This window comes from Ailuropoda melanoleuca, chromosome 4 (genome assembly GCF_002007445.2).
Source record: "Ailuropoda melanoleuca isolate Jingjing chromosome 4, ASM200744v2, whole genome shotgun sequence".
In the NCBI taxonomy this organism is placed as follows: domain Eukaryota; kingdom Metazoa; phylum Chordata; class Mammalia; order Carnivora; family Ursidae; genus Ailuropoda; species Ailuropoda melanoleuca.
In genome coordinates, this window is record NC_048221.1 from 18,631,028 (window position 1) to 18,644,419 (window position 13,392).

General features: G+C 60.8%; 2 protein-coding genes across 3 annotated transcripts in view; both read left to right on the forward strand.

Moving 5' to 3' along the window:
• Nucleotides 1–6,220, forward strand: part of SEMA3F (semaphorin 3F) — a 28,775-nt gene extending 22,555 nt beyond the window's left edge. For both annotated transcript variants that reach the window (XM_034658353.1, XM_034658354.1), the window contains 11 exons: nucleotides 151–290; nucleotides 405–519; nucleotides 677–746; nucleotides 914–1,058; nucleotides 2,186–2,408; nucleotides 3,003–3,091; nucleotides 3,206–3,247; nucleotides 3,426–3,583; nucleotides 3,749–3,816; nucleotides 4,106–4,239; nucleotides 4,875–6,220. In XM_034658353.1, the coding sequence (XP_034514244.1) occupies nucleotides 151–290; nucleotides 405–519; nucleotides 677–746; nucleotides 914–1,058; nucleotides 2,186–2,408; nucleotides 3,003–3,091; nucleotides 3,206–3,247; nucleotides 3,426–3,583; nucleotides 3,749–3,816; nucleotides 4,106–4,239; nucleotides 4,875–5,285 (1,595 nt within the window). In that variant the 3' untranslated portion in view covers nucleotides 5,286–6,220. The remainder of the gene's footprint in view (nucleotides 1–150; nucleotides 291–404; nucleotides 520–676; nucleotides 747–913; nucleotides 1,059–2,185; nucleotides 2,409–3,002; nucleotides 3,092–3,205; nucleotides 3,248–3,425; nucleotides 3,584–3,748; nucleotides 3,817–4,105; nucleotides 4,240–4,874) is intronic.
• A 141-nt stretch (nucleotides 6,221–6,361) lies between these two features.
• GNAT1 (G protein subunit alpha transducin 1) lies at nucleotides 6,362–13,392 on the forward strand. Its single transcript, XM_002920527.4, has 9 exons — nucleotides 6,362–8,710; nucleotides 9,836–9,878; nucleotides 9,991–10,132; nucleotides 10,233–10,390; nucleotides 10,496–10,624; nucleotides 10,887–11,016; nucleotides 11,281–11,434; nucleotides 11,563–11,754; nucleotides 12,140–13,392. Exons 1-8 carry the CDS (start codon nucleotides 8,605–8,607, stop codon nucleotides 11,751–11,753), a joined length of 1,053 nt encoding a protein of 350 aa, XP_002920573.2. The 5' UTR covers nucleotides 6,362–8,604; the 3' UTR covers nucleotide 11,754; nucleotides 12,140–13,392.

Sequence of the window (13,392 nt, forward strand, 5' to 3'; positions counted from 1 at the left end):
GGGGGGGGGGGGGGGGGGGGGGGGGGGGGGGTGTCTGGCCCTGTGACTGGCTGGGGCAGGGGACATGTCTTGGGGGGGGGGTTCCCGTCCCCGGCCTGGGGCTCTGTAGGGGAAGGAGGCCTTGCCCAGCTGACCCCGGCCCGCCTGCAGACCCTTCCTTCATCCACGCCGAGCTCATCCCCGACAGCGCGGAGCGCAACGACGACAAGCTCTACTTCTTCTTCCGCGAGCGGTCGGCAGAAGCGGCGCAGAGCCCCGCCGTGTACGCCCGCATCGGGCGCATTTGCCTGGTACGCGCCCGGGGGCCCCTCGCTGCCGCGCTCCAGACCCCGCGCTGGCTCTCGCAGCCCTGCTCTGTGGCGGCCTTGGGTGTGGAGCTGATCGCACCCCGCCCCTGTCCCCAGAATGATGACGGCGGCCACTGCTGCCTGGTGAACAAGTGGAGCACGTTTCTGAAGGCGCGGCTGGTGTGCTCCGTGCCCGGGGAGGACGGCATCGAGACTCACTTCGATGAGCTCCGTGAGTACCGGCATGCAGGCTGGGCCCTGTGGCTGCTCCGGGAGCGGGAGGGGCTGGGCCCTCGGCCCCCTCCCCCACCCCTGCCCTGCACGAGTGCGCAGGGCCCTGGGGCTCTTGGCTAATGTGGCCTCCCCGTGTCTTCTCTCTCTGCCCCCAGAGGACGTGTTTGTGCAGCAGACGCAGGACGTGAGAAACCCAGTCATTTATGCTGTCTTTACCTCCTCGGGGTGAGGCTGGGGCCGGGGCTGGCGGCGGCAGGGCTTGGCTGCACTGGGAGGCGCTGACCGGTGGAGGACCCCAGCCTGGTGGCGGGCTGTGGGGTGGGGGCAGGCTGGGGAGGGGCTCCGCGCCGAGGGTCTGGCTGGCCCACAGCAGCAGCCCGCCCTGCCTGCAGCTCTGTGTTCCGAGGCTCCGCCGTGTGCGTCTACTCCATGGCTGACATCCGCATGGTCTTCAACGGGCCCTTTGCCCACAAAGAGGGCCCCAACTACCAGTGGATGCCCTTCTCAGGGAAGATGCCCTACCCGCGGCCCGGCACGGTGAGGACCCTGAGCACTCCACCTTTCCCTTTCCTTTTTGTTTATGAGGCCTGCTCTGCATGACCCCCTTTGTGGATGTAGGGCCCCCCCATCCTAGAGATCACAGCCAGGTAGGGGATGTGGACCATACACGAAAATAAACCTACCCCTTACCCATTTAAATAAAGCTGACATTAAAAACAACGAGAACAACAACAGGGGCTCCAGGCTGGCTCGATTGGTAGAGCATACAACTCTTGATGTCGGGGCCGTCAGTTCGAGCCCCACGTTGGACATAGAGCTTACTTCAAAAAATAAATAAATAAAACAAAATGAAACGAAACACCATTTACACAGCACCAGGCTGTGAAGAACCCAGCCAGGATCCTGGAACTCAGATGGCAGCCGGGTGTGGCAAGCTGCGTGGAAGGGGTGCTGCTGGGGAGCCAAGACAAAGCTGGAGGGGAAGCTGGCCTCGGTGTAGCCAGGGAGACGAGGGCTGGCAAGGTCTGGCCTGCAGGACCGCTTCTTGGTGTTAGGAGGCAACTCACTTGATCTCGGTGTGATGTGGATCTCTGCAGGAGTCTAAGCAGGAGAACATGTGATCTGTCTTGGCTCCGTGTGGTCAGGGCTGGGATGGGGGAGCTAGTCTCAGCCTTGGCCAGGGAAGTCTTCCCCCAAAGGTGAACTTGGAGGCTGGAAGGATGGGCTGGAGTTGGGCTGGTAGGGGTGCAGGGCAGGCAGAGGGAAAAGCACCAGGGAAGGGCAGAGCACCGTCTGAGTGTTAAGGGAACTTGGGGCCGGAGTCCCTCGAGCAGGGGCGGGGGGTGTGGGGGGCAGACTGGAGGAAGGAGACAACAGGGTGGGGGATGAGGACATGGGGAGGGAGTGGTCAGCTCTGCCTAATGCCGCCATAAGGTCATGGCACATGAGGCCAGGGCGGTGGCTGCGGAACTTGGCCATGTAGGACCTTGGGGCCTCGGCTGGAACAGGGCCGCAGAGAGGCTGGGTGAGCGGGAAAAGCCTGGAAGGGGGTTCCGAGGAGCGGAGCAGGTGGATGTGATGGGGACGGACAAAGGAGAGGCCTCTCCTGAAGCTGAGGGGCTCGGCAAGGCCCAGCTGGCCTGACGCTCATCACGTGCCTGCAGTGCCCCGGAGGAACGTTCACGCCGTCCATGAAGTCCACCAAGGACTACCCCGACGAAGTGATTAACTTCATGCGGAGCCACCCGCTCATGTACCAGGCCGTGTACCCCCTGCAGAGGCGGCCCCTGGTCGTCCGCACGGCCGCTCCCTATAGGCTCACCACCGTTGCCGTGGACCAGGTGGATGCGGCCGACGGGCGCTATGAGGTGCTTTTCCTGGGCACAGGTACCCACTGCTGCTCCCAGACCCTCCCACGCTGGGCCCGTGGGGTGGAGGGTGCTGATCCGCGGGGTGGGGATCTACCCTGCTAGGTGTTGCTAGAGGCTTACCAAGGTCAACTCCGCTACTTTCATCCTTTGGAGCCAGCATAGCTGAGACAAGGGGTGGGGAAACCCCATCACCATCCCCAGCCCCACCCCGGGGGCTGGGAGACCAAGGGGACCCATGTAGGGTCAGGAAAGAGGAAACAGGTGGTAGACAGCTGCAGGACGCGTGGGTGCAAATACTGGGATACACATGCTCATGTGCAGGTGTGCCCAGCACAGCTCCAGTCCCTCCACACAGGAATACCTCCAGCATCCTATTCTCAACATTGCCCAAAATCAGGGTCTGGGGTGGGAGGGGCAGACCCCAGCCGTGACCGCCTCCCCCCCGCCCTGATCCCAGGCCCCTTCATCCGAGGGAACGTCTTCAACCTTGGTACACAGCTCCTGCTCCACTGCCCTTGGGGGTTTGGGGCCTGGTGGGGGAAGGGGCTGAGGCTGGTACCCCTTCCCCAGCGTCCTCAGCCCCACTGAGGCCCTGCCCGGCCCGTTCCAGACCGCGGGACAGTGCAGAAGGTCATCGTGCTGCCCAAGGATGACCAGGAGATGGAGGAACTCATGTTGGAGGAGGTGGAGGTCTTCAAGGTGGGTATGACACCCAGTCCTGTTCTTCTCACCCCGGCCCTCCTTACCTCAGACCTCCAGATCAGGGCAGGGAAGAGGTCCCTAGTCCCCAAGCTAATCCCTGTCTTCTTCTAGGACCCAGCACCTGTTAAGACCATGACCATCTCTTCCAAGAGGGTGAGTTTTGGTGAGGCAGGCTGGAGGTAGGGATGGAGCCTGCTCTCCCTTGGGGTCATGCCCTTGGCATAGGGATGGGGAAACTGAGGCACGGAACAGGAAGAGAAGGTGCCCAACTGGCTCCCCATGGCGGCTGGCTATGGAGAGGGAACTGACGAGCCCCTTCCCCTGCCCTCAGCAACAACTGTACGTGGCGTCGGCCGTGGGTGTCACACACCTGAGCCTGCACCGCTGCCAGGCGTACGGGGCCGCGTGCGCCGACTGTTGCCTGGCCCGGGACCCCTACTGTGCCTGGGACGGCCAGGCCTGCTCGCGCTACACAGCATCTTCCAAGAGGTGGGGACCCTGCACACCCAGGGTCCTGTCCTGGGGGTTTGGTGGCCGATGTGATAGTACCCTGGGGGTAATGGACAGGACTGCTCCCTAGAGTCTTGGGGGTACAGGGACTGGGGGGGGGCAAGCTTCCTTGAAAATACTTGATCAGGAGCTATCCTCATCTAGGCGGAGCCGCCGGCAGGATGTCCGGCATGGGAACCCCATCAGGCAGTGCCGCGGGTTCAACTCCAACGGTGAGTGCGCCGTGCCTGACCCCGGGTGCTCCTCACGGTGCCACGGAGCTGCTCCCAGGGCCCCCTGCAGGAAGGACTTTCACATGATCTGGGGGGGAAGGGGGCTTGGGATTTGGGAGATGGGTTGTCCCTAGTCACCCACCCAAGGAAGGTGCGGGTGCCTGATGGTAGAGCCCTGCCTTTTTCCAGAGCGGGGTCCCTGTGTGTGCCCCTAGGCACCTGCCCGCTGGCGGCCTGCAGTCTGCCCAGAGCCTGGGCTGCTTTCATGTCACGCTCTCTTGTTCTACAGCCAACAAGAACACCGTGGAGTCCGTGCAGTACGGTGTGGCAGGCAGCGCCGCCTTCCTCGAGTGCCAGCCTCGCTCGCCCCAGGCCACTGTGAAGTGGCTGTTTCAGCGAGATCCCAGTGACCGGCGCCGTGAGGTGATTTCCTGTACCCCATAGTCCTCGCCGTGGATGCGGGACTCCCCCGTGCCATAGAAACGCCACGTGGGCGGAATGTGGAATAGGGACCCATCCGGGGCAGCCCCATTCCAAGCAAGTCCTTCCAAGTTCCCTTCCCTCTGTGGAAGTCATTTGGTGAATCCAGTTATACGGAAACTCTAGGATTTCCATCTTTTATGGAAACCACTTATAAGCATGCCTCTTTACATGAAAATTCCATACGTGTGCTCCGCTGGAGGTATACCTCATTGCATGGAAATATCAACGCGGTCGAGCTTTCGTATGTGGAAATTCTTTGGAGGAGCCCTCGTTTTATGGAAATGGGTTCCAGGCACCCCTCTTCACAGGGAGATTCCCATTAGAAAGAAATTCTATGCTCCAAAATCCTCTCATTGTACAGAATCCCCTCACGATCATTCCTCTTGAAATGGAAAAGCATATGGCTGCCTTATTCAGAGGTTATGTGGAAACTTACTGTGGGTTTTTCTTGGTATGTGGAAATTCCACATGGGAGCCCCTTCCATGAAACGGCCACAGAGGTGGTCTGCTCCGGGAGCTGGCTGGGCGACAGGATGGTCACACAAGCCCTGAACCCCAGCTCCCTGCCCCCGCAGATTCGCGCCGAGGACCGCTTCCTGCGCACGGAGCAGGGCTTGCTGCTCCGTGCCCTGCAGCCTGCCGACCGGGGCCTCTACTCCTGCACCGCCACCGAGAACAACTTCAAGCATGTCGTCACGCGGGTACAGCTGCACGTGCTGGGTCGGGACGCCGTCCACGCTGCCCTCTTCCCACAGCCAGCTGTGAGCGCCCCGCCGCCCCCCGGCGCCGGCCTCCCCACGCCCCCTTACCAGGAGCTGGCCCAGCTGCTGGCCCAGCCAGAAGTGGGCCTCATCCACCAGTACTGCCAGGGCTACTGGCGCCATGTGCCCCCAAGCCCCAGGGAGGCCCCGGGGGCACCCAGGCCTCCTGAACCCCAGGACCAGAAAAAGCCCCGGAACCGCCGCCACCACCCGCCGGACACATGAGGCCAGCTGTCTGAGCCCTGCAGTGGTCAGCTTCGGCCTTGTCCCTTTTAATATAAAAGATATATATATATATAAATATATATATATAAAATATCTATATTCTATACACACCCTGCCCCTGCAAAGACAGTATTTATTGGTGGGTTGTATATAGCCTGCCTCAGCGGCAGCACTGTCCAAAACTTAGACCCATGCTGGTCAGAGACAGCAGAAAACAGCCCACCTAACCAGGCCCAGCCAGTCGGCAGGGCCAGGCCAGGACCACACAGCCCCCAGACTCGGCTGGGAGTCTACCTGCTCGACCGCCACCGCCAGAATCTACAGGACACAGGGAGGGAGCAAGGTCCGCCTGGACAGGGCCCGGACTACTTACCTTGGCCAGCGTGTGCCATCAAGCTGTACGGCTGGTACAGACAGACACGGGTGCGAGGACTGCTTTGGAGACTGGGAGTGGGGGTGGGGGGCTCAGGTGCACTCAAAGGAGGGAAGAAGGGGCCGTCACAGGAGGCCGGCCCCTGCCTGGGAGGGGACACTCAGTCAAGGCCAGCCCCCTCTCGGGTATTTATTCTCTATTTATTGGGGACAGGAGCAAAGGAGCCCTGCCTGGGTGGGGCACACTTCCAGCCCCCTCCTTCCCTCCCTGCCTGGCCACTCTACCTCCTCTTCGCTTTTTCTGGGCCACTGTGACTTGGGGGCTGGGAGAATAGCAGAGGGGCAGGTGCAGGCAGGGCTGAGGGGAAAGGGGGCCATGGTGGAGGCCTGGGGCCTTCAGGGGCTCCCCAGGGCTCCCTTCTGCCCACCACTTCAGAGGATGGGTGTAAATAGCTCTGGGGGGCTTTTGGAGTAGGTGGGTAGGGGCTCCCGGTGGCCCTCGGCTGCCCAGGCCACAGCCGCCCTTGGATTCCATCTTGCTAATAAACACTGGCTCTGGGACTGGACTTTGGCTTTTCTCCTTGGCAGGGGAGGGAGGATGGGGGTTCAGCCTAAGCCCAGATTCTGTCCTTCCTGCCCCCCTTTATGTGGCCTGACCACCGTTCCCATGCCTCTCTTGCAAGCTCAGCTTCCATTCGCTCTCTCACAGGTTTGTTTGTTGGTTTCTCACCTGGCTTTGCGGTGGGCTTTGTGCCAGGCACTAAGGACTCAGTATTGGCAAGACAGAGCTACAGCCTTCACAGTCTGGCTGCCCCCACCCTGAAAACTGACTGAATTCCCATCCTTACTGCTTCCTTCCAGCCAGTTCTCAGCAGAGGGACTGGCATGAGCAAATGTCCACAGGTGGGGAAGGCCAGGACAGGTGGGGTGCTGCTGGACAGGGGAAAGTGGGGCTGGGGGCCCAGGCGTAAATTTAGTGAGTCAAGCCCCGGCGGGGGAAGCTAAGAGCTGGGGAGGCCTATGGGTCCAGCAGGGCTTATGGCCATATCTGGCGGGAAACGGGAGCTAGAGGGGCACTGGGAGACAGTGAATGGCCCCAACTTTAAATAAACCCAATAAGCAGAAACCAGATTTGCCTTGGTGTAACAAACCTGGGCTCCTGCACTGCCCCAAATCCCTAGGGGCTGCAGAGCCACCCCCACCCCCACCCCCAGGGCCCACTCTCAACGTGGGGGGTGGAGGATGGGTGGAACCCGGAAGCTGAAGGTGGTACAGATAATCTGTTGTTCCGGGACAGACCCCACCCGCCCACCCAACAGGGTAGATGTGAAGCTACCAGCCTCTGGTAGGAGCCAGTAACCATTTCCCACTGGCTTAGGGACAGGCTCCACAACTCAGGATCTGAGGCCCTGGCGAACCCCCTCGTGGTCTCTTGGGTCTGCAACGGAGTTGAGTACTACCAGGCAGCCAGGTTTCCAGGAGGAGTCCAGCCAGAAGGCTCAGGATCTCTGGAGGGTAGCCTGGAGAGCCCAGGGTTTGGGTCTTCCTATAGGACGTGGGCAATCTCCAGAGCCTGGGAACTTTAGGCTTAATTGAATGATTTCCCCCAGCAGTACTCCTGTCCTGTGTGAACCAATACACAGACGCTAGACCCCCTCAGCTGAGGCAGGCATGCCTGACAGATGCCCTTAGGCAGGTCTCAGACACCGGCAGGAACAGCTCAGGAGAAGGACAGGAAGTGAGTCCCTCCTCCGTGCCCCTGGGAGCCCCCGCGTTGGGACTTATTTTCCCCATCTGATGACAGGCCTGCAAAATGTTCTCTGGAAGAGCCTGGCCGGCTCTGCATGTCAGGCACACGTGTACACATAGGCACAGGCACGTGAACGTGTGCACACATACAGGCATACATGTACATAAGTGCACACGCACACGCACAGGCGGAAACCACGGGCTCGTGCACGATAGCTCACGCACCGCTCATGTGTGCGCATTTTTACATCCCTACAAAATACCTAAGTGCACGGTATTCCACATCGGCACATGTGCACATGAGGGAAAAGGAACAAACGTGTGTCAACACATGTGCCTGGTGTGCATGGGGACATGCGCTCCCAAAGCACAGACACACTGGCACATGTGCACGTACGAGTGTACCCACGGACAAACATGTCATGTCATTGCTTTGGTTGATGCCAGCAAAGGATAGACACACACACACCCAGGCACACATAGCAGACATGCTCGCCCCCCCCCCAAGTCTGTTGGAGTCGTGGAGGTATGTAGAGGCCCTGCCCAGGTCAGATCTGGCCCCTCGGTACGGGGCAAATGCAATGTCCTCCCTTCCTTCTTGACTGTCTGCAGAGCATGGAACCCTGGTCCAGAGTCACCCAGCCCTTCTCAACCACTTACTTCTGTGTGACCCTCTGAGACTTTCCTTCCTTATCAGTAAAACGGGGCTGGTGACGTGGGTACCCATCCACCAGGGCCTGTGCGAGCTTACAAAATAAGAAGCAGGGCTGATGCCCCCACCCTAGGGGCTCAGGGTCCTATTCTCCCCCTTCTAAGCCTGGACCAACGGAACATGTCTCCCTGCTCCGGCTCAGGGCCTGGACTGTCTCCACGGTCTCTCCTAGAGGGTTGGGGCTCATAGAGAGGGGTGCGGAGTCAGCAGTTGAGGGATTGGGGCCACGCCAGCCTGATTAGAAGGGCTGGGGGCTGAGCTGGATTCACCTGTCCTTGTCTCTCATTGGCTCTTGGGAACCCCTGGCCCCCAAATCCCACTAAGCAGCCCCACCGGACCTGCACAGGTCTGTGGAAAGCAAGTTGATTGCCAGTGCCCGGGGTCAGAAGGGTGCTGGGAGACCTGAGGCCGGCCCGAGCCCGGCTCTGGGGATCCCCTCCATCTAGAAGAACTAACTAACCACCCTGTTCACCTGCTACTGGGAACATGGGGGCTGGGGCCAGCGCTGAGGAGAAGCACTCAAGGGAGCTGGAAAAGAAGCTAAAAGAAGATGCTGAAAAGGATGCTCGAACCGTGAAACTGCTGCTTCTGGGTATGGGTGTGGGTCCAGGGGGGGCCACTGCCACCAGGTCGGAGGCCGGGGTGGGGGGGCAGGCAGGTAGCCTTTCTGTGAAACAGGGGTGACTTCGGAAGCAGAATGACCCTAAGACAGGTCAGGGAAGTGAGTGGGAGCCCTGGCCCTGATAGGTGATACCCTGACTCCCCAAGGCTGGGTACGCACGGAACCCCACTCCAGAGGGCCCTGACTCAGGCACCCTCCCCTCTGGAGAAGCCAGGGGCTTCCTTGCAGAGCCCTACAATAGGGCTGCTTCCTTAACAGCTCTCCTGGGAGGACCATCCAGATCCACAGACAATGGCCCTTAGATTCCAGAGCTTTGTTGTTGGCAGACCTAAAGACGGTGTCCCTTTTGAGAGCTACTAAGGCCCGGCGGAGGATAGATAAAGCTATGTCCATGGTCCCGTGGGTGGTGAGGAGAGGTGGGGCTGACGCAGGCCCTCCAGGCCACTACCTCCCCACAAGAAGGAGCTGTTTTGAGAGGGCAATGTGGGTACCACCCCAGGCTCTCCAGGATCCGGTCAGGCATCTGGATGTGGGCTCAGAGACCAAGCCAGGGAGACAGAGGCTAAGCCAGAAATCCCATTAACTGTGCCAAAAGCTCTGGCGAAAGCAGGCTCAGAGGGGCTGTCAGCTCTGTCTTCTCCCCTACTCAAAGGTGCTAATTCCCTCTGAGCCTCTTGGAGATACTCCCCCTCCCTACAACCCCAAGCAGGGGTTGACCCGGCTCAAAGAATCCTCTGCATGCAGTACCAGAACCAACCACAATGTGGCGCTCCAGGTTCTCTTTATTTTGATTTCAGCCTAATCAAGAATGCAAATACCAGGGGTCTTGGAGGCTCCCCAACACAGTTGAAGTCGTTGATTGCCCTCGTCAGCCCCCCTCTGCCACTCCTGGCATTTACAAACATTTTTCCTCTAGGGTGTCAGGACCTTGCTTTGGGGGTGGGGGGTGGGGGAAACAGGTGTAACTGGGGGTTGGACTTGTACCTGTCTTGAGTCTGCCCTGCCGATCCCCATCTTCTGCGCCTGGTTGCGGGGTGGGGGGAGGTTGTGGGGAAGTGCGGCCAGCGCAGCTCTGAGGCGGGGCTTCCCTTCCAGGCGCCGGTGAGTCCGGGAAGAGCACCATTGTCAAGCAGATGAAGTGAGTGCCCTTGCCCTTTCTGAGGTCCCTGAGGGTGGGCAGCGCACGGGGGGGGGGGGCTGTCCTTCCCCACCAGTCTACTGGGCCCTGACCCGGCTCACCCCGGCCGCAGGATCATCCACCAGGATGGGTACTCTTTGGAAGAGTGCCTCGAGTTCATTGCCATCATCTACGGCAACACGCTGCAGTCCATCCTCGCCATTGTGCGCGCCATGACCACGCTCAACATCCAATATGGAGACTCTGCCCGCCAGGTGTGCAGGGAGACTGGCTGAGCGGGGGCCTCCGGGGACTCGAGGCACGAGACTGGGCCAAGTCCACGGTCACCAGCAACAACTCCCACCCTGCCCTCAGGACGACGCCCGGAAGCTGATGCACATGGCGGACACCATCGAAGAGGGCACGATGCCCAAGGAGATGTCGGACATCATCCAGCGGCTGTGGAAGGACTCGGGTATCCAGGCCTGTTTCGAACGCGCGTCTGAGTACCAGCTCAACGACTCCGCGGGCTAGTGAGAGCGCAGGCGGGGCGCGGGGTTGCCGGCGGGGTCCTACCATGTCCTTCCACCCCCTCCACCCACACACCACTCCCCCCTCCCCACCGCCGTCTCCCGCAGCTACCTCTCGGACCTGGAGCGCCTGGTCACCCCGGGCTACGTGCCCACGGAGCAGGACGTGCTGCGCTCTCGGGTCAAGACCACAGGCATCATTGAGACGCAGTTCTCCTTCAAGGACCTCCACTTCCGGTACGACTCCGCGCCCTCGCCCTGGGCCTGGCTCCGGGGGTCTGGCTGCGAGTGCAGCGCCCCGAGGCCCCGGCCCGGCCCGGCCCGGAGGCCCCATCCCAACGAGACCCCGCTTCTCTGATAGCCCGCTCGCAGAAAGGCCCGGCCCCTCCACATGCCAGTCCCACCCGAGTGCCCCCAGCCAGCATTAGGCGACAAGGGGATGTCTGTGGGCGCGTCCAGGGGGCTCCAGGCGCGGGTTCAGGCCCCAACTGCCCCACAGGATGTTCGATGTGGGCGGGCAGCGCTCGGAGCGCAAGAAGTGGATCCATTGCTTCGAGGGTGTGACCTGCATCATCTTCATCGCGGCGCTGAGCGCCTATGACATGGTGCTGGTGGAGGACGACGAAGTGGTGGGTGCCAGGCAGGGCCCCAGTGTTTCAGGGGAAAGCCGGAGACAGTACTGCGCAAGCAGGGAGCGTCTTAGAGCGGACAGTCGTTCCAGAACAGTCCGAATGAGGACACAAGGGAGCCAGCAGCCACGCTGAGGGGGGCAGTGGGGGAAGCTGACCTGGAGCTGTCTGAGCGGGATGGGCCCGGGTGCCCCGGAGCCTGTGGGCGCAGGGGCGGTGCCCGCGCTCCCCCACCCGTTGGCCGACTGCTTCTGCCCTCCTCAGAACCGCATGCACGAGAGCCTGCACCTGTTCAACAGCATCTGCAACCACCGCTACTTCGCCACCACGTCCATTGTGCTCTTCCTCAACAAGAAGGACGTTTTCTCCGAAAAGATCAAAAAGGCGCATCTCAGCATCTGCTTCCCTGATTACGACGGTGAGAACCGCCCCCCGCGCGGCCTGGCCGCCAGGCGGCGCCCCAACTCCGTAATCTGGGCCTGCGCTTCTCCCGCCGCGGGAAGGAGTGGGGACACCGAGTGAGAGAGCACCCCCTTTCCCCGCCAGGGCCCAACACGTACGAGGACGCGGGCAACTACATCAAGGTGCAATTCCTCGAGCTCAACATGCGACGCGACGTGAAGGAGATCTATTCCCATATGACTTGCGCTACCGACACCCAGAACGTCAAATTTGTCTTCGACGCCGTCACAGACATCATCATCAAGGAGAACCTCAAAGACTGCGGCCTCTTTTGAGGTAGGCTCCTCGAGGCCTAGGATGCTCTCCTGTGTTGCTCCTTGGTCTCAATACCACACGCCCCATCCCCAGCTCCCCACCCCACCTCGCTGCAGCAGACCCCGGGCAGGTCATCAGGTCCTGCCCCAACTCTCCAGACCCATTCCACTGCCTGGTGCCGACCCCCAATTCCCAGGCCCCACCATGGCCCCTCAGCTCCGTCCCACTGCCCACAGGCCACCCTGTCCTCCAGGTGCACAAGTCCCACCCACCTGATCCCTTCTGACCCCGCCTCAATCCCTCCAGGTGTCACTGCTTACAGCCCACCTCCACAGTGCCTCTCAGTCTAAGGTCAATTATTTTGGAGCTCAGGGATGTTGACTCACTTCCTTTTTTCTGTTCACAGGTGCTTGAACTCATGTGTGTCCCCTGACACCCTGTAGCCCTAGCCCACAGGAGCCTATCAGCCCCCAAGAACTCCTGGGCCCCAGCCTGTGGCCCCACCAGCCATACACCCAAAACCCTGAGCCCCACTAGCCTTGAGGCGCCAACCTTCCCTGTGTCTCCGAGTCCAGTGCGCCCAACCCCACTGCTGCCCTTCACGGCCTGGCAGCACTGGCCTCCAGGACCCACCCCAGCCAGCCTCAGCTAGGAACAGGCAGGACTTGGGACAGCTAGAGCTCACGGTGACTCAGCAGTGCCCAACTGACCAATCTCCTTCAGGTCTCTCTCTCCAGGGGGCCCATGACTCACCTGGTGGGTCTGGGCTCAGCAAACAGCCCTCCCTCCCAGTTTCATGAAGAGCAGGGGGGCAGGCAGAGATCCCTCCTCCAAGTGGGCCTACTGCTTACCATCAGCCCATTCCAGCCATACCACCTCCATGTGACAAGTTTGACACCTGTCACCCAGTGGCCAGTGACTGTCCCTCTCGATAGCTTCAGGAGTCCAAAGTCCAAACCACTCTGGCCTGTGCAGCTCCCGCATAGATGAATTAGTGAGTGGGGGGCACGCCAGGGAGCCCCTGGGTGTCAGGAAGAGATTCAATCTGGACCCTTCCCCACATAGCAGGCTCAGAGTAACCCCCTGTCCCCTTCCCCCAGAGGCTCTGCCCCCTCCCTCCTTGGCCACCAGATCCATGTCCTACCTCACCACCACCCCCACCCACACTGCTCCAGGCCAGCCGGCCAAGGGGATGGTCTGTTGAGGGAGGGTACTGTTGACACCAGCTCTGGCCAATGGTCAAACTGTCCTGAGGGGTGGCTGGGGGCAGAGTCCGGCTCCATCGATCAGCTCCAGGCAGAGGATCTGGGACATGATTAAGGCCCAGATTGGGCCCAGAGGGGTCTACCTCAGGTGGGGTCACAAGCAAACCCAGGTAACCGTCTCGTCCCTGCCAGCAACTTCCCACACCTTTCCGTTCAGGGCCCACTGCCCAGCAGGAAAAACTGAGGGCCATGTCCAAATTTTGTCAGGGACAGAGACCCATGTCCCTATATCCCTGCTCCCAGTTCCTCATCAAGGCCTGAGTCCTTGCTGATGCCTGTAAGCGGGGACCTACACTGCAGTCAAGGACAGGGCCTTCCAACTCTCCAGTCCAGAGCATGGTCCCCACTCCCCTTGGGTGGATACACAGACTCAGTAATAAACCTTTGCATCAGG

Excerpts from the sequence above, each read along its gene's own strand:
- GNAT1 (XM_002920527.4), top strand. The coding sequence starts at position 8,605 with ATGGGGGCTGGGGCCAGCGCTGAGGAGAAGCACTCAAGGGAGCTGGAA. Across the intron at positions 11,017-11,280 it reads TGGTGGAGGACGACGAAGTG|AACCGCATGCACGAGAGCCT; the intron begins GTGGGTGCCAGG and ends TGCCCTCCTCAG. Across the intron at positions 11,435-11,562 it reads CTGCTTCCCTGATTACGACG|GGCCCAACACGTACGAGGAC; the intron begins GTGAGAACCGCC and ends TTTCCCCGCCAG.